At 32.3% G+C, this 21,148-nt stretch overlaps 1 protein-coding gene across 3 annotated transcripts in view; it reads left to right on the top strand.

The window, feature by feature from the left end:
• Positions 1–21,148, top strand: part of LOC122716058 (metabotropic glutamate receptor 2-like) — a 138,808-nt gene that overhangs the window by 89,308 nt on the left and 28,352 nt on the right. For all 3 annotated transcript variants that reach the window (XM_043938761.1, XM_043938763.1, XM_043938764.1), the window contains exon 2: positions 12,399–12,541. In XM_043938761.1, the coding sequence (XP_043794696.1) occupies positions 12,399–12,541 (143 nt within the window). The remainder of the gene's footprint in view (positions 1–12,398; positions 12,542–21,148) is intronic.

Here is a 21,148-nt window from a genome sequence, read left to right as displayed (position 1 = left end):
ATAATGAGGTGGGAGAAGAGAGGAGTGGTGTAAGAATGATAGGAAATTTAATTCGTCGAATTTTGGATGAAAACTTGGATAATTTATATACGCGACTAGATTGAATTGGCGTTTGAATGAATTCTGGCGCGAAAGAATTAAAAAAACGCGAAAAATCACGTTCCCTGTAAATTCTGCAAAATTACGTTTCACGAGAAAGATAAAAAAAAGAAAATTAAAAATCTCGTAAAATATTGAAATTTTTCCACTCGAAGAAAAATTAACCAAAATGAATTAATGACTTGGTTCGAAACATTTTACAATTGATTAAGAAAGTTAAAAAACTGATGTTACCCACCATTTTGAAAGTACCACTTCCCTCGTTTCGTAAAGTGTGCTCGTCCATGAAAGCAATAGCGTTTAATGACGAACGAGCAAGACATTTCTCCACACGAATTGTATTCAACGCAGAGACAGTTCTTTGAGCGCATAATTAATTACTGGCGTTGCATCAACTCGAGAAAATCTTTAACGAAGCTCTCTCGAAATCGTGATAGCCAAGGCGAAAAGTTGGTTCCGCGTGGCCGCGTTTACGCTTTAACTTAAAATCGGAAGCGTATTCATCGCGTTGCGATGCGCGAGAATTGCGTGGAACTCGTTTAAAAGAGAGAGAGAGAGAGAGAGAGAGAGAGAACCGAATGCGAAAAATTTGAATGGGAAAAAGGTTCGTGGAGAATCTGTACGAGATCTTGTCTCTCTGTTTAAAACGAGATCTCCCTGAAAACGTGAATTTTTACAACCGAGGCGAATAAAATGAGATTGTGTCGAATAGAGGATGCATCGAGTACGAAGATGAGAAAAAATTGAAAAAACATTTCGAAGGGGAAAAAATCGCGAATGAATAAATGCGAAGACGATAATTTTTGAGCGAATTTGATGAATCGATGAAAAAAATGACAGGGATTTTATTTTATGATATTATATGTAAAATCTATTCTTGTTTTTAGGAATATATGTTTTTGGGAATTTATTTCTATTTTGGGATGAAGACGTTGAAGAAAGTTTGGAAAAGAACGAGAATGGAGTTATAAAGCCACGAAATAAGTCTAGAATTTTTAAGAATTTTTAAATTTTTATATATGCGAAGTAGAATAGTGTGGATTAAGAAACTTTATTTCAATCTAAATTCTGTACTTTGCGATAAGGAAATTAAAATATTAAATCTACAATTCAATGGCATCAATTTCCATTGATATTAATTTCAATATTTACTCGAAATTTTTATTTTTTTAATTTAAAAAAAAATCGATAACGAAAAATGCAAAATAACGACGTTAATTACACGTTATCGTGGAGGAAATGCAATTTACGGGACGATGTACGGTAAACCGATTTAAAAGAAGAAGAGAAATACAGTTTCATTAAATTTTTAAAAATTCGCTCGGATTTTAATAAGTCGACGTTTCGTTTGCCCTGGCAAAAATGTAACTACGTATAACGCTACAAATGCCGAAAATAAAAACGTTTTAGATATTAAATTGGAAAGTTATTAAGCTAGAAACACGGTTCTAATATCGTTGTAGTAAGACTTAGTACGCGTATTCGTTTTCGTTACGAAATAGCGGAAAATATCGTTTCACTTTTATTCTAACTTCCAATGAATTTTTGTTCATTAAACACATTAACTTTAATGCGTTGCAATTTCATCATGCATTTTGCAATTATAATTCGCGTATAAAGAATCATGTGACAATTGATGTTTAAAAAATTATTGAAACTTGATATTCAAATTTGAAAAATTAATCAATATAATTTTCTAAATATTAAAGTAAAAACAATTTTACATAATGAATAAAATAATATTTTGATAATCAAAAGATTGTTTCATAATTACTTTTAATTGTTTCTAATCTTTCATTAATTAATATTTAAAATGTATCCAAAAGTCTTCGATCAATATGAATACTATTCTAAAAAATTATTCTAATTAATCTGAAGTCGATTGTCGATTTCTAATACAATCACAAATCACAAAAATTTTTATGAAGATTTTAGAAACCAGTAGAAAAAAGATATATCTTGAGAAATTTTGTTGAGATAGATATATTACGATAATTTTACTGGTACATCATACCATGGAAATACTATAGTGTGTAACCATATGTTGCACCGTCACGCTGTGTACAACACTTTGTATATGAATTGTACAACGTTGTACAATTTCCTTGGTTAAAAATATTTTAGAGTTAAAAAAAGTAAACCGATTATTTCCGAATCTTCATATTATACGAATTAATTTGAATATTAATTAATTAATCATATGAACAAACAAATAATTCGATATTTATCATTTTTGCGATCGTCATTCAATACATACGTCACTTTATTGTTTTCAATTATTTCGAAAATTAATAATTAACTCGCAAAATAACAGTTTTCCAGTTTTAACCGCATTCGATTAAATTGATAAACGAGAATTAATAACAACATGTTAACACAAGCTGCGTCAACATTTACAATGAGCAAGAGCGTAATTAATTACATATTTAGCAATTGGTTGATAAATTTGAATCTATTCCAATCCTGTCAACCAAAGATGTACAAATTATCCATGAATATTTATTCTTATTGTCAAAGCAAAATAATATTTTTATTCTAAAGTATTGAATTTATTCTATTTATTATCTAATACAGTAATAAATATAATATAGGTTCAACAAATTTTGATCAAAGGTTTTTTTTGATATACTTTCGTACTTTGGCATCTCTTCCATTTTTATCCAAAGAGATTTAGAATTTTTCAAGATTTATAGCACGCATCATTCGAAGTATAAAGAAAAATGAACACTGACAGTTGCCATGCTATAAAAGTACCGTGTTGAATTATTTATCAGTCTCTTCGTGAGATACTCTCCTTTCCATTTATTTCTCTACTTTTCCTTTTTCTTTTTTCTTTCTTCTTTTTTTTTCGAGACAATTAACCGTTTTAAGGAGCAATTAGATCTAATTGTTAAAAAGAATTCAGACTGTGATAAACGTTAGACCTCACGTTTCTTCCACTAGAGGAGAATCGTTGTTAATGTTAGAAAATTCTCGATATTTCACTTTTTGTTTTGATACTTCGAAAAAAACGTCGCGATGGTACTCGAATATTAAACATTATATAATTAATTAATTCAATATTCTTTTATTCATATTTCTTCTCTTTTCATCTCGAGGTTTTAAATTACTTATCTTAATATTTCAATATAATACGAATTGCATTATTGTAAATTTATAATTGAAAATGTACGATTTTACGAATCGAATATCGATTCGAGATATTTTTAGAAACTCAGTCACGTGACACGATATAATAGAGAAGAATCTTCTTAAACGTTAATTAAAAAGCTACGATAATTAACTGTTGGCCGCTTTCTTCGAAGAAACTTGACCGAACTTTAATATCCTTTATGTCATCCTGTTAATACGTGTGGATAAGAGAATCGATAAACTGTGTCCAGCCCTTCTCAAAGAAAATATTTTCTATAGGATGGTAGAACTTAAATTGATGATGATGAAGATTCGTTACTCTTGACAACTACTTTTTAAAAAAGTAGTTTTTAAAACGAAAGTATCGAAAAAAAAAAAATTTTACTACTTCCTAGTCCATGATATCTATACAATATAAGTCATATTGTATAGAAAGTATATAAATCACTTTTCAACTAAAATCTTTCTACTCTAATTTTGTAATTTAATCGAAAAGAAAAAAATGTTCAACACTTCTTTCATTCAGGCATTTATTGATTTAATAAAAAAAAAAAGACTTTAAAGTAATATAATTGATATAAAATTCCTTCCTAGTCCATGATATCTATACAATAGATAACATAAGTCATATTGTATAGAAAGTATATAAATCACTTTTCAACTAAAATCTTTCTACTCTAATTTTGTAATTTAATTGAAAAGAAAAAAATGTTCAACACTTCTTTCATTCAAATATTTATTGATTTAATAAAAAAAAAAAAGACTTTAAAGTAATATAATTGATATAAAATTCTCTTTTCCTACAAGTTCCATCAAGAGCTAATCAAAGAAATTAATTATAATAAAATCAGAATATTTGATTGATTCTCCAATTTCCAATGTCTATCCCTTAATTATTTTATCGTCCGGTTCTTCTTGATCGTCGATTCTCATGGATCGTTAGAGGACGATAAAATAATTATCCCACATGATAAAACAATTAAGGAGGAACAATGAGGGATAAGGAGGAATTGCGGTTGACGTTTCATCCCAACTCTCCCTCTTTCGAAATGGAACGAGTAATAGGGTAGAACGTTCGAGAGCCAAACGTCCATCCCCGTTTATCCCCCGTATACGGACCGTAGAATTTTCGAATTTGGCTGCCAAAATTAGAAATTAAATCCACGCCGATACCAATAAAATCGAAGAGACGAAGGGAGGGAGAAAGTCTGGTTTCGAAAATTTATCTGTCGCGCCCTCCCGACCTCCTCGATCGATAATTTCATCCCTCTTTCCACGTCCTTACCTTCGTCCTTCTCGCTTTTTTAATCTCCCCCCTCGTTACCCTTCTCCATTCCAACTTTCACACTTATTAGCCCCTTTGAGGTGTCTGTTCCTTCCATTCTTAGTCTCCTTCGCCGGTGACTATCGAACCGTGCCATCTCCTATACTGCGACGGGAACACGCATTATCGTGTTCGTGGATCCATGAAAATAAAGTCCCCTTCTCTAACACGAAGAAAACCGGGGGATTGAGGATTGAGAATCTAATCGAATGCGCAACGATCGACTCACTACCTTGTCAAGGATACAATTACGATTGCACCGTTGTATCCTTGAGACAATTTAGGTCTCTGTACGTGATTTTGCATTGTTTTAACAAAATTTTTCTATAAATGAATGTCACGATATATATTTAATATTTTTTTGGAAATATAAATATTTTTTGCTCGAAGCTTACAATTTATATTTTTCATTTTAATTAGGGATGTCAGTTGGATTTTTTTAAGAGTTTATCTTCGTTGAATGAATACTGATCGCGAAAAAATGAGATGCTCAAGCACGTAAATCCTATTAAATCAATGGGAACGTTGTTTACCTAAACAGGTTTATTCGAGGTTGTGAAAGATAAGGTTTTTATGATAGGATTTTTCGGTTTGAGTTTAGTACGATGTTGTTCGTGGAGAGATTGAATGTGGCTCAAACCTTGTAATTCAAACAATATTAAAATGTATGTGTAAGATTTAAGTAGAAGGATTTATAAATTGGTCAGACATAAGTATGCATTGGTTCGAAACAATTATTTACACGTCAAATACGTCCATTGTTTTATTTTAAACATATCTAAGCAATGCAGTATATTTAAATTACATATCATATTATATAATTAATAAGATAAGAATTTCTTTTTAAAATTAACATAATAATTGTATCCCAAAATTTGATAAATATTTTATGAATATCCCAACTCGAAGATATTTCATATCAATGCATTCAATTTTTCGATTGCGTTAAACGTCATAAAAAGTTTCTCTAAAAACATTTTCTTAATCGATTTTTTACACATGTTTAACCAACTTGACTTTAACTCAAGTATAGTCAAATAGAGTAACAAATAAAATAATCAAACATCAAATAGCGAAAAGTGTTGCGACAAGTGGAATAAGACTAGTCATAGTCAGACAATTAAAATAAGGTCGTCGCTAAGAAATAATATAACCTGTCTGAACTATAATTAATCTATATAATCTATATAATTTCTACTTGTGTTTGATCACAACAGATTTATCACAATTGTTCACGTTGTGAATAAAAATAAAAAATTCCATAGTCTTCAAATTGTTAGATCTTCCAAAATCATTATTCAAATACCATCAATTTCCGAATCATACCGAAATATCTGAAATTTTCTTTAATCGAAGCTCCAATGGAAAATTTCAACTTACATCGAGGCTTTTCAAAGAAGATTCGAGATCCAAAAATCATTATCGCGTATAAAATGAAAACGAGAAAACGAGAAGAAAGCAAAAAACAGGAAGGTTTTTACAAAGCTTCTTCGCTTCGAATACGTTTCCTCTAGGTCCAACGGCCCCTTTGGTGTCTTCGCCAGCCATGCTAACATCGCACAACGGAAAAAAAAAAAAAAAAAAAAAATGAATGAATGAATGAAACCTGGAAGTTCCAGGCTGGAACTATTATATAGACGTGCATAAACGAAGAGAGGCGAAAGAAAAGAGATGCACGAACCAAAGGTGCCGAGACGAATTACAGGGTTTCTCATCGAGAGAAACCAGTCCACCGGGAAATATCCTTGGTTTTTTCCATCCGGCACGATCTCTGGGCTGGATTCCAACGGTAAAAAAAAAAGAAAAAAGAAAAAAGAAAAAGAAAAAGATCCGCAGACTCAGAATTGAATGTTGAAGATTCATGGGCCAACGGAAACCCTCTTATCGCTCGCATGTTAAGCCTTTGGCAAACGTTTGCACTGTCTATGTGAAGAAGCGACAGCTAGTTTCCTCTGTAAATATTTTCACGATCCATGTGTGCGTGCGTGAGTATATATTAATAGGAATCGAAAGGTAAAATATAATGAGAGAATATGAAAAGGGAGACGGAAAGATAATTTTTTCATCAGTTGCCAAAAATGAATTAAGGGTTATTGAGAATTTGATAAAAAGCAACGGAGTGACACGGAGATTTATCGATTTTGAAATTCCATGATGAAAGAAAACAAAATGGTTTGTTTCAGTGCTGGGTTTATTTTGTGATTGTGGAATTTTTGTTTATTATTAATATATATAGGTATTTACGAAAATATTGTGGTTTATTTTTAACAAAAATAAAAGAGAATATTTACTTTACGATATTATCTCGCAAAATTCTTCGAACTCAAAATTGAGTTGAAAGGAAGGAAGGAAATCTTCAATTACACATCACGAAAAGTCGTGAGCGCTAATAAATTAATTTCAAGTTTCCAAGAAGATCTTGGTGGGATTATTAGGAACTGGTTTCAAACCTTAACTCCGGTTTAAGCTCTTGACGAACTTCATTAATTTAGATACACACGTGTGGAATAATCTCGCTATGTTTTGTTTAAGATTAAAATGACAAGGCACGATTTTGTCACGATTTCGTCAATTTATTTTTGAAAATTATTCTCGTATTTTTTACTCTCAATCTCAACGGGAAAATCGAAAGGAAGTTTCGTGAAAAAGTTTTCATCGTTGAATATTAAACGAGATTAATATCGTTTTCTAGAAAGAGAGAGGAAGAGAGAATGAGAAATGTTGAAAGTAATCAGACAAACAGTTAGAGCGAATTTTTATTAACAATGTAATTTCACAAGAATCTGAGGATCTCCACAGTAATTAGATTCATCAACCAAGTAACTAGTTTCATCTAAGAAAGATTCTTCAGAAAGTTTGAAAATATCTTGATACCACGTTATATTGATCTAGAGAAACATTGAAATTATTATCCACAATTTAAGCCTGGAAACGGTTTCAATTATACAAAGATCTGGACCGTGGAATTTTCATGGTATCAAAGGATCGAGAGGATACAAGACGCAAAATAAGGATAAAAATACAAAAATGAAAACAAAAGTGAAATTGCATTTAAATAATGAACGAAACGCGACCCAATTTGTTATTATAAAACGTTGAGCGCAACGTTTAATCCTCTTAAAGTCCTCCATTATTCAAATCATTTCTTCTACAATTTTTCTCTCTCTCTCTCTTTTCTTTATCTTTCAATTATTATCGCCGGTTAATAATTAACGATAAAAATTCGCAAATTTCAGTGATAAAATTTATAAAATGCACACGAGTCATTAAACATCGAAGGATTAAAGCGCCCCTTAATTATATATTTTTCTACTATACGTCTCTCCTAGAAATTTGCCTATCTTAATAAAAAATCACTATGTAGTATCGTGCAGAAAGAAGAAGAAGAAGAAGAAGAAAATACGCTTATTACAACATTTTACAACATTTTACATTATATTACATAACTGATATTTAAACCGATATAATATAAAGTTTCCAAGATTCACGATATTAAGTAATGCAAACCGCTAATTAACGGACACCGGATCGCATGAATTTCGACAATAAAATTTAACCAAATTTCACGGTCCGCGAGGCTTTAATGTCGATACAATACAACGTGGTGAATATTGCATCAGGATAAATGGTTTAGCGGGCTCGTGTGTGCAATTTTACGGCTCGATTCAATATCGTAAACGAATCTCGCAGATTGAATGCCGGCCACGATCATCGCCACGGCCTCGAAATTTTAGCATAACGTCGTAAATTACGAAAGGGTGGGTTTAATGTTCTTCCATTCCAACGATTTGTTCCCGGTATCGGTGCTCGAATAGTTAGGTCGGGTATATAAGCCAGTATGATTCAACAGGTGCCACTGTAACATGCGAAACTACTCTACGCGAACCACTCTGCCAGACGAGCCGGAATAGAAACTTTTACATCGTAAGGGTTAATGTGAACGAACGAGCAAATTTTTAAGATTAATAACGGAAATAAATTGACGATCGATATTCATTTAAATAATTAATTTTTTCCTTTTCTTTTTTACTTTTATATCTCTTACAAAATTCCATTTGAAATTATCTTCGCGATTTTCAAGGTTATCGACTTTTTCATTAAGCAAATTGTGTTTTTACCGTTGGTAATAATTGCCATTCACTTTTTTTTAAAAAAACTTGATGCTTCATTTTATATTATTCGTGATAAAATCTTGTCACTATTAAAAGTTTTGTGTAATCTATGAATAATATATTAAAGAAATTTTAAAACATTTTCAATTTCAATTATTAAAATAGTAAAATATGTAAATTTTTAACTTAGACAAGGCAATAGAACAAGATAATATAAAATTATTCTAATAATTTAATATTTTTCAATTTTCAAAATATAAAATATACATTCCTCTCTCTCTCTTTCTAGTACTATAATTTATCTACATCGTGTAAAATCTTGTAAATTTGTTTCTTTGTCGATATTTCCGCAATCACGATAAACTGATTAATCGATTCGAGATGAAAGCAATAACGAAACAATTTGCAACGCGACCCATAAATCTGGCTCATTATCATATTAATTCAAAACGTGGATCAGGGCGGCCGATTGACAACGATCGATCGATACGAAGCGTAACGAGAATATCGAATAAAATCGACCATATTATTCCATCAACCGATACCATGAATTTTGAATCGACTTAATTAATTAATTTTCGAAATCCTTCGAAAAGCTTGGCGACTTGTACGTTTGTTAATATCTCGATAACTTAATCTAATCTTAATTAAATAAAAAAGTATATTATGATCGAAGAGAAGAGTTTTAATTAAGGGGTATTCATCACGAGTGACTCTTAATGAATTAAATTTCTAATAGATGTCAGTGCTATCGATCACGCGCCGATAAATTCCATTACATCTTGTAAATTTGTTTAACAAAGAACATCGATTAATCTTCGTTAGTTGATGACGAAACAATTCGATCGATCGATTAATTGCAATTACAAGATACAAGTGGAGAATAATTATTTCGAAAAGGGTTATTAAATGATACTCCTCTCCTAGTCGAGAAAATGTCGATCGAATGAAAAGGGACGGAGGATTGTTCAAATATTCGTCGACTTTCAAGTTTTTGATCAAATTGTGTATCGAATTGAATGCAAAATGATATATCAAAATATGATTAAAAGTAAAATTTATATCCAATCGAATATCGATGCAACGACGTAAGAAACGAAATACTTGAACTTTTTAAATTTTTTATTTAAACAGAAACGGTTGATGCGAAGACGATACGAGCGTATAAATTGCCGCAATGAAATTGCAGACAAGAGTAATTGAAGAGAAGACGTTCCTTTTATAAGATTTATTATCTTGTTACGAACATTTGTAAGCTGGCTTGCGGTGAAGTTTGCTGCGGCATGCTTTGCTACTTTGGAACACTGCAACAACTATATCAACTAATTTAACGACCTCAAAGAAATTTTTTTATCAAATTGTTGTTGCGTCGACTTTTCAAATACTTTAATTTTTAAACAAAATTAGAAGTTTCTTTCCCATAATCCATCACCTTCGTTATTATCTTTTCTTATCGAAGTTTTCTACGAAATTGATTTATCAACTGTTTCAACTTTTCGATGAGACTTCGAAAACTTGTGGCAGGAAATTGTCCACGAATAATATTAACGGGCAACTCATTTTTCTAACAAATTTACGCGAAAAAGATTTTAACAATTTCTCCCCGAAGAGATGGCGATTAAACGAAAGGAAGACTGACATTTAACACGTTAAAGAAAAAACGAGAAACAAATCAACGATTCAATATCGAACGAAAGTGAAAGTGAAAATAATTCGCAAGAGAAAAAATTCGCTTCGTTTCACGAGAGAAAAAATTTTTTATTTATGAGAATAAAATACTTTGTCCGATCGAATAAAACGTTTAGAAATTATTATTATAACGAGAGAAGGATTGTTCTGAAAAGCACTTTATTCAAAATTCAGGGATTATATTAGGAGGGAATGTGTCGCGATTACAACGCGGAGGACACGTGTGCGTTTCAGCAAAAGTTAAACAAGCACGTACGTTATAGAGTCACGTAGCAAAAGCCCTGTAAAGCACAAGCGAAGCGTAAAATTGTAATTCGAGTCTCTTCCGAAAATCGGAAGAAGGGGAGGGAGAAGTCATCTGGAATTCCGTCACGTGGTACCGAACTGCAAGCCACGTTTCCTTCTACTTTGGAAAAGATATACAAAACTTAGAATTACGTTCGTTCCAAGGGATACACAATTTTCGAAAGTGTACAAACGAATTAAAACGAGTATCGAGTCGGGTGAATTTTGAACGAGCTACTCTAAAATTTATATCATTTATATCTCGCAATTCCAATTTGTCCAATTCTTGCAAAATTATTATACGTATTTATAATTCCAAAATTATTCGCAACGTTTCATTAAAATTTATATCTTGTCTTGGAAGCAAGAAATCATCTTCTTTATAATGTAGAATTAACTACTATTGAACGAGATTCTTAATATTGTCGTTTGAGTGTGACTGTACATGTATTCGACAATGAAAAATGTATTTAGATAGCATGGAGAGGAAACGAAGAAAGAACGAAAAGATTTTATTGGCTTTTCCCCTTCCTCCCTCCCTTTTTCTAAACATAATGAAAATTTGTATCCAGATATTTCGTATGATGCAGAGAAGTAAGATTTCTATTCGCTAAAAAAATCACTACTTCAACATCTACATAAAAGAACATCAAGATCAGAGAAATATCTGATGCTGTCTTATGTGTCATTTCGACGTGCCATATTCCTTTGAATGAATCAGAAAACTTTCGAATTGCGAAACTTCGATTCGCGAATAAGTAGAAAGTTGGTGGAACGTGATCACGAGTCATCTGACCTACCCCTAACTGACCTAACCTTGCATCGTGTGACCTACAGAGCCATGTCGGTGACAGATATTGAATCAGTATTTTATATCGTATATATTTTCAAGAAAGAATTATTATATAAATATTAATAACAAACAAACATGAATGTAAATTTTAATTATTTTACCCTTTTGGAATGAAATTTATTAAGAATTAATAAAAATAAAAAATTATATTCTTCAGGAGAAATAAAAATAATGCACATGCTTAACAATTGGCTTTAATTGAATTGCACGAAAAATTCTGAGATATCAATTTAAAAAATAATGCATTTTTAAAGATTTTTCTATCTTTTATTTTTCTTTTTTTCTTAACATTGGATTATTTTCTTTTTTTTTTCTTTTTGTTTTATTATATTGTAGAATTAACTATTAATGTATATTGAACAAGATTCTTAATATTGTCCTATTTAATTTGAATGTGACATATATTCGACAATGAAAAATGTATTTAGATAGCATGGAGTGGAAACGAAGGAAGAACAAAAAGATTTTCCTTTCTAAATTTCGCATACGTACAAAGATACATTTTTCTGATGAATTTTCAATGAACGAGTTTACATAATCCATCTTCTTTCAAATGTAAATCACTTGGTTGGAATTCAAAAAACCGGGGGGAAAAAACTACAGAAATTCGATGTAGCACCTTTAAAAATGTACGAAACAATTGAACGTATTCTTTGATATGGAAAGTCGAAAGTTAAGATCCAACCAACATTGTAACATTGTTTATCATTCAAATATACATACATTTGTAGAGAAATTAAAATTTACATTTATATTTATTTTACATTTACATTTTGTAAAATGTAATGTACATAGTTCCATTCCGACGAACAAGTCGGAAAAAAAAGATAAATATATGCAAAAAAATCTCGTACGTATTCAATGGGAAAAATTAATATCATGTAATATACGATTTGTGTTTCAGGATCGATAAGCAATATAGACGGTGCCGAGGATCATTGCAATAAAACTGCCGTGCGAAAAGTTATCAGCGGAGTCGTTGGAGCAGCAAGCTCAGTCACATCCATCCAAGTGGCAAACCTTCTCCGACTTTTTCGAATACCGCAGGTATGTGTGTCACGTATTACAATTTTAAACAGCAAACTTAAGACTCGTACAAATTACAAATATTCGAATATTCTTCTGAACGAAACAAATATCTCTATATAATTAAATTTAATCCAGAAACAATAATCCAGAAACAATATTTTGGTCAATGTAATTCTAATCTAAATTATGTGGAAAAATTAGTGTTTGAAAAATAGTTATTTAAAATTAAAATGATTTTTTTTTACGAGAAACATTGAAATTATACAATCCTCAAGTTATTCCCTACGTCCTCCATTCGATGAGAGATTAGAGAAAATTTGAGCATTTTCTTCTTGAAAAATCATCCCTCGAGAGTTTATCATTTTCCACCGTATTCTTTACCTTATCCACGCTCCTCCAATTTCTCCGTCCTGTTTCTTTTTCTACATCGAATATTAGAACGATAAAAAGGAAAAAAAGAATTAGAATTTAATAAAAGAACCGCACAAAAGAATTTCACTTCTACGTTCGCTCTCGAACGACGAGAAACGAACGACGTCCTCCCTCAGGACGAACAATATTAAAGACTTAACAACTTCGATTCTTAAAAAATGCAAGTACAAAAGTTTAAAGATTGTATCATTCACCCTGGGGAAACATCGTTTGAAACTATTCAACCGTGAAATCTCCTTATGGGGATTCGATTCGGTATATCGATCAATGAAATTTTTAATCTTCAAAGAATATTTGATCGAACGAGAAAATTTTGTGCAAATTGACGCATCTTATTTTTGTTTGCCTTTTGGGAAATAGAAGCTTGAAAAATTTACTGAACTGTTTTCAGAATTCAAGAAACGACAAAAAGATATCGCATTATTTATCTTATTTATTTTTAAATGATCTTTGAGTAATCGTTTCATCAAACTTCAGCGAATAAGTCATATAGTCAGAATACAAAAATTAATTCCAATAAAAAAGTTCACTTATTCAAAAAATTTTTGTGCAAATTAACGCATCTTATTTTTGCTTGTCTTTTGGGAAACAGAATCTTGAAAGAAGCTTGACAAATTTACTGAACTGTTTTCAGAATTCAAGAAACGAAAAAAAGATATCGCATTATTTATCTTATTTATTTTTAAATGATCTTTGAGTAATCGTTTCATCAAACTTCAGCGAATAAATCGTATATCAGAATACAAAAAAATACAATAAAAATATACAACAAAAATATTAATTCCAATAAGAAAAGTTCACTTATTCAAAAAACAATTTAACGAAAGGAAAGCTTATCGCACATCTCATGATTCTTTATCAAAACATACGACAAACCCAGTCTCATAACCTGTCACATCACTGTTCCCAACTGATAACAATAATCCAGCATAAAATTAACGTCATCCATTTCCAAGAGGCAACGATATTTCTCCACCGTAAGCACTTTTCTCTCTTCGCCCATTTCATCCCAGCCAAAGAGCATTATACAGAGCATCGGAACATACGTTGTACGTGTAACCCAAAGTACCTCTCGTCTCTGTGGAAGTTAACAACACCCGCAAAAACCCGTTGTTCGGGGATAGAATCGAGAACAGGAAGAGCGATTCTTTTCTTGGGAATTTCGAAGGAAGAAGGTAACTGAAACGGGTATTCAGGCCGTCTCACAACCTTTGTAATCTTTACCTTTGTAAAATGAAAATTCATCGTGATGCAAGAACCTATCTCGCAATTAGAACGATTTTAAATACGTTTTCTTTGTTCTTACATTCGCGTCTTTGCCTCCAATGTTCGTCCATGAACAAGACCTCTTTGAGATCTCTGCGTTATGTATCCTATACGTATCCAGAGAATTCAGAAGAAAAAGATGATAATAGAGAAGATGAGAAACGGGAGGAGGCTCTTGCCGGATGCGTTAAAGTTTAATGGACCAACCTTTTTTCTGAATCTTAGATAGAAATCCGATAGAGGGAGACAAATTTCGTGAATGTTTCTTTCCAAGAAAGAAGAGAAAGATCATACTCATTGGCTCGTCAAAGCGTCTCTTACGATTTTGAAATATTTTCCAAAACGAATTCTTCAATTTCATCAATTAAATCCCTTTTTTTAATCATTTCATCGAAAAATTAACGAGACTTGAACTATGAGATAATTCGTCTTCGTATCCTCGAACGCGTTTCAACCCATTTTTCCAAATCATCGGATGTCACGAGTCCTCGATCGACGAGTCGAAGCGGTTTAAACGCGGAAAACGTGTTCGAGGATAAAATTACGTATAATTTTCTACGAAGCAGGGCTAATATTTCATCATTCTCTACAAAACGCTTGACTGGGTCATCGTGTCGCGCAAGAATCGGAAGGTTATTCGCAGAGGAATCAATTTAAAGATTCGCTCGAGCGGTTCGATCGGCTGGATTTTCTGCTGGCCATCTTTCGCGCCGACATCCGTTAAAAATCGATACCGTGGCCCTTCCGTGATATCGACGCAGCTCGACGTCGCGCTGTCACGCTGTCGTTCACATTGATAAATTTGATGAACATGACGGAAAAAATGAAAAAAAAAAAAAAGAAATGGAACAAATTTTGAAATTGGCACGTGGTTGTTGGAACATGATTTTTCTGCTTCCTGTTTCGATGCGACGAGCTTTCAACGAGTATCTTGAAATATTATTTGTAATATTGCGATACAATGTATGTTATTATTTAACGGAATTTCATGAGAAATTGAGCGTTTTTACGTTGGAATCAGAAAGAAAGTGTAGGCGATCGTCTGCTTCTATTTTTCTGATGATAAATTTCGTTTGGCATTTATGGAAAATTCAGGCAACTCTGATAAATTGAACAACTGTCATTTGACTTGCGAAAAGATATCATTGATTCATTGAAATATCGTGTGCTACTTCTTAGAGCATGTAACGATGAATATTACATTAAAGAATCTTTATATCGGTTATTAAAAACTTTGGTGAATTCCATTCGTTTCGATCATTTGTAATAAATAGATATAAAATATATGTTTCTCGTAAGAAAGATGGGAAACGTGACAGGAGGAAATTTTAGAGGAAGATAAAGATAAGACGAGAGATTCTCTTTGAAATTCGACTAATAAATTTCTTTAACTTTGCCTTAAAACGCAATGTCTTCTTCTTTCCCATAATTACGACGAAGAATTCTCGACGAGATAACAAACGAACGTCATAAAGTATTCAAACTTCTATTCAAATTATCCCTAACTTTGCCAATATTCAAAATTCAGATAAGAATTTTACTCGAGCATCGATATTATTCAAAACCTTGCTGTTTGAACGCGTTACAGACAAAGATACATTTCTTGATACATTTCAATGATCCAAATATTTAAAAATTTATAAATATTATGAAAAAATCCAGAAATTCCATCCTATTCTTTCTTTCTCTATACTCGAGAAGAACTATTTATAGTATGCAAACCAGCGTGGAAATTCGTAGTGAGGAAGCGAGCAACATTAATCATCCATGAGTGGTGGAGTGGATTTTAAAATATAACCCGTTAAATTTTTCAAGTTTTTATATTACTCTTCATCGTCCCTACGCATCTTCAAGTTTCGCGCACGAATCGTATTAATCAAGCCAACGTAACTGCTTCACGTGACCTCTCCACCACGTTTCTTTCGCACAAATGCGATATCCTCCCTCGAACAGAAGGGGGAAAAAAAGGAAATTAAGATCCTCGCGTTAAACGAATCGACGATAAAGTGCACTCGTTTCTCAGACTATTTCAAAAGATCAAGATCAACCGACGAGATTTCGCAATTGTGCGTCCCTTTTGTTCCTTTCTTATTTTTTCTTCTACCAGAATTATTTTTATACGCGAAAATCTGATTCTTGATAATAACGCTTGATAATAAATAATTTGCAAGTAATGATTTCAACAAATAATAATTATTCAACAAACGAACTGGAAAATATCTCGACCTAGTGAATTTCTAGTTAAAGTGAAAAATTATTTTCGATCTTTTCAAATATATTCAGATTAATTACATCTTTTCGGGGGAAAAAATTATTTGCTTTATTTCTTAATTAAAGATCAAAGTATTGATTTAAATATAAACACGAGATATATACTTTTTTCACATAGAATGAACGATTAACAATTTATCCATAATTCGTTAAATTAAATTTACGAATCTCAAAAGAAAAAAAAATATTAACCTTTAGAATTTCTTTTCTCGAATAATCACAATATTGAACGAATAGAAATTATTCTAATACATTACAATGATAACATATAACAATAAAAAGACATCGTCGATTGAAAATTATTTCCAGATTCCCGATTACAAAGCGACGACGAAGCAATGCGAAAAATCCGTATGATTAATTACATCTTTTCGGGGGAAAAAATTATTTGCTTTATTTCTTAATTAAAGATCAAAGCATTGATAGATATAAACACAAGATATGTACTTTTTTCTCATAGAATGAACGATTAACAATTTATCCATAATTCGTTAAATTAAATTTACGAATCTCAAAAGAAAAAAAAATATTAACCTTTAGAATTTTTCTTCTCGAATAATCACAATATTGAACGAATAGAAATTATTCTAATACATTACAATGATAACATATAACGATAAAAAGGCATCGTCGATTGAAAATTATTTCCAGATCCCCGATTACAAAGCGACGACGAAGTAACGCGAAATTGATAAATCCGTATTAGTACGAAGTAGGCCCATAAACAACCCAGAAACATAAACATGTCTATTAGGCCTCTCCAAGAGTGAAAAATGGAATTCGGGCGAAGAGAAAATTTCCGAATCCCTTTTCATTCTTCGTTAATCCGACCGGTGTCACCGAATTCCTCTGATCCACTTCGTTCTTTTCAGAGTCATCCGGTCTTCCTTTCTCCCTTTCCTCCCCCTCCCCCTTAAAATAGACACGAGCCATAGATATATGAGAAGACAAAGCCACTTTTCTCTGCTCCCACTTAATCGGTCTCCGCCTCTTTATTTTTCCAGTTCGTTTCTTTTCTTTTTTTTTTTTTTTTTTTTTTTTTTTTTTCGTAACGATGAAATATATACATATGTCGCTAATAACAATTGGTCGGTTAGCTAAAAGACGAATATACACGAACAATGGAACGTTTACATGGACGCATAATTGCTCCCCTCTCCCTCCACGTTCCCCACATTTTTACATACGAAACCAGTGTATTTTTCGCACGACAAAAGCTACTGGCTCTACTAATTACGGCGACAGACGATGTTTGTTTAATCGTCATTCAACCGACCTGTTTCCCGTCATTCAAGCTCGAGTTTAATTGTCATGTTTGCGCGTGAAATCGTTCTTTTTTTGAAACCATTGTTGCATGTATCCTCGGCAGTATTTGTAGATAATTTGTTACGCGATTATAAAAAGAACGTATCGTAATATAAATTCGCGAATGAAGGATGACAATGCACGTATCGTTTATTTTTTTGAAAAATAAAATTTTCTTTTGTCGCGATTCCAGCAGTTTGAATCGAGTAGAAGGATAAATAAAGATAAAACGATCGATTGAATTTTGGTACGTGATATTTATAATATTCGTAATTTTAAATCAAGTTTAAGGAAAGATTCATCGATCGATGAGTCTGATAAAAGCAATGGAAGAATGAATAAATACTCAAAATACTCATAGGTATAATAATATGTGAAATAGCGGTGGAGGAATTTTCAATAAATGCGGGACGAATAGTTGGCGTGCCACGATTTTGATGAAGATCAAACGACAAAGTTTGTTGAAGTGTTTTGCCAAACTGTAATAAAGTCGAGTCGAGTTCAATCACCAAGTTTAATCACCGCATTTCGACGCAGGAATGTTACGAAATTTAAACAGTTAAAATTAAAAAAAATCGATGGAAAATTTTCAATCCTGTCAATTATTATCTTCCTTTTTATTTATTATACGTTGTTAAATTAGAATTAAACGAAATATCGAGATCTCGATTTTATTCGATCGAAGGAATACAAAGCGTATCAACGATATCGTGAAATATTCCAAGGAAGAGCAACGAAAAAATTGAATGTGAAAAATATCCACTTCGATAAATCAAAACTCGAAAAGAATGAGCGGAATAATACGAAGAAACTCGGCAACTTCTGCGTTGAACCTCGACACCCGACAGATTCCGGGCTATGAAACTCCACAAAGCATGAAATTTTAAGAAGATCTCGCGAGGATTTGCAAAAGAGGTGGATCAGTCGTGATATAAATCCAGGAAAAGACTGCGTGGATTTAATTTCGCCTCGTAATTTCTGACACTCCGCTGTCTTTCTTCGAAAGAAAGACGCGCAAAACTCGTGGAAAGCTCGTACCTTCCGAATGAAGCTTCGAGAATGAAAAATAAATCCCGCTGTGAAAGAAAAAAAAACGAAGGATGTTTCGAAGCAAATATATATCAACCCTTGAACGATCTACTTGGCATTTTTTTTAAAAACGAGCTAATCTTCCTCTTCAAAAAAAAACGTAGAAATTAACTTTTCTACGAGGAAAAGAATTTCATCTTAGACAAATGTGAAGATAAAGGAAAAATCAATACGTAACCTTATCTTTAATTTTTTCTAAAAAAAGAAGAAGAGAATTTCATTTTCGACAAATGTAAAGATAAAGGAAAAATTAATAGGTAAGCTTATCTTTAAAATCCTCCAAAATATTTAGAATATAAAAGATTTAATTTTTTTTTAAAAAAGAAGAAGAAAATTTTATCTTCGACGAATTAACGCGAAGATAAGAGAAAGGGTAATAAGCGTAGCGAAATCTTTGAAAGCCCTCGTCTTGAAAATTTTCCAAAATAGAGTAGAGCAGGATCTAACTTTTTCTTTTTTTTTTACAAGGGTATTTGTTCGACGAGGTAAGATAAGGAAAATTCGCTCGACGAGTATAGCGTTCCGGAAAGACGAGACGAAGCTAGGAAAATTCTCAAGAATTTCCAAGAATTTATCGACACGTCTGCTTTCTCCCCGCGCGATACGAGAGGTCAGCGCAAAAGGATGACGGAAACTTGCCGCTTTTGATAGATTTAAGTTTGTTATTAAACTGGCGCGCTTGACCTCAAAGCTCGAGCCAACTTCCCCTAACAAACTTGGCCTACTACTCACGCGTACGTAAAAGTAAGATGCTCGTATCGCGCTCGTTACGCCGACTTAAAAAGTTGCGAGCGCATAAATTGCGTCCGCTCCTCCGAAACTTCGGATTGAATCGTTTTAATTAGCGCGACAGGGAGGGGGAAACGGTGTTTTGTTGTTTCGACGTGGCGAGATGGTGGCGAGAGAACGAGAAGTTGGAAAGTAGGTAGTGCGGTTAAGTAGAATGTTCTTGTTTCGGTCAGACCGTGGTGAAAATTAACGGTTAATTAACTAACAGTATAGAACTTTCCCCCGCTTTCGATCCCCTTTAAACTGACTCTGTAAGTAATACGGATTGCTACAATATCCATTTAGACGATTGAAACTCTTGTTTGTGGATAGAACGTTGCTAATCCTTCTTTACAAATCGGTATAATTGAAATTGCCCCACTTGTTTTCTTCCTTCTCTCCTTTATAGTTTTATTCGTTCCCTCTTTGCTTCTATGCACTGTGTAAAATTCCTTGTGTTTCTTAACATAAATATTTAACGTTCGAAATGTAATTTCTCTTCTCAAAATTTTTTTTTCATCTTTCCAAATTCCTTAATCAATTATGAAGATAATTATGAAAAAGAAAGAGAGAGAAAGATGTAGAAAGAAATGCGTGTCTTTTGACAAATTAAAAGATTCATCGAATTCATTTTATACTCAACAATCATTCGCGAAGTCGAAATATATCAATGGTATACATTAGTTAAATGATAATCTAGATGCAGATTTCCAATTTCGCCGGATATTATCACGTATACCATTTAATTCGAGTAACGAAAATGTAATCAAATTGTTCTATATAGTTCGCGAGAACGACAACGAAGTGTAAACTTACAGAAGATGTACAAATCCGGTGAGAATAACAAATTTCTCGAACTATAAACTATCGCTATTACTGTATCGCGAAGCCTGGTTAATGCCAGGATATAATCGAATATCAAACCAACATAGACCAGATCTTGATACCACTAAACACGATTAATTACGATCTGCAATTCAAATAGGTATTTCGAGCAATGAGCGTGCAAATGCTTCATACGCTTTCATAAAATATGAAAATTAACAATTTTATCATCAATTTAATGACTTTATACAACATTTAGAATAATTAATCTTTGCCGTAATTACACTCGATATAATAAATTAAACTTGTCCGAGTAATATTTTCATCATTTATGAATAAAAGAAACGATTTATCATGTTACCATTGTGGCGCAAATATAACAATTTCTATTGGCTGGCTGTGCAAACACGATCGATAATCACAAAGCCAATAGACAAATACGTATCAGCATCGACCGATTGCTGATGTAATAGCTCTATTGTTCTGTACACAGTGACATTGGTTTTAAAATACGATAAATATTTTATAGCTAAGCCTTCGAATCACGATTCAATATTGATACACATATGTGTCTAGGATAGCTTCGTGTTCTGCTGTGTATATTGAATATGTAATCTCCGGAACTGTCCTAATCTGATCTCATTCGTTCACATATCGATATTTGTATAC

This window comes from Apis laboriosa, unplaced genomic scaffold, assembly GCF_014066325.1.
Source record: "Apis laboriosa isolate Shangri-la unplaced genomic scaffold, ASM1406632v1 scaffold42_cov153, whole genome shotgun sequence".
Lineage (NCBI taxonomy): Eukaryota > Metazoa > Arthropoda > Insecta > Hymenoptera > Apidae > Apis > Apis laboriosa.
The sequence above is the reverse complement of the archived record's forward strand: the minus strand, read 5'-3'. Positions and strand labels throughout refer to the sequence as shown.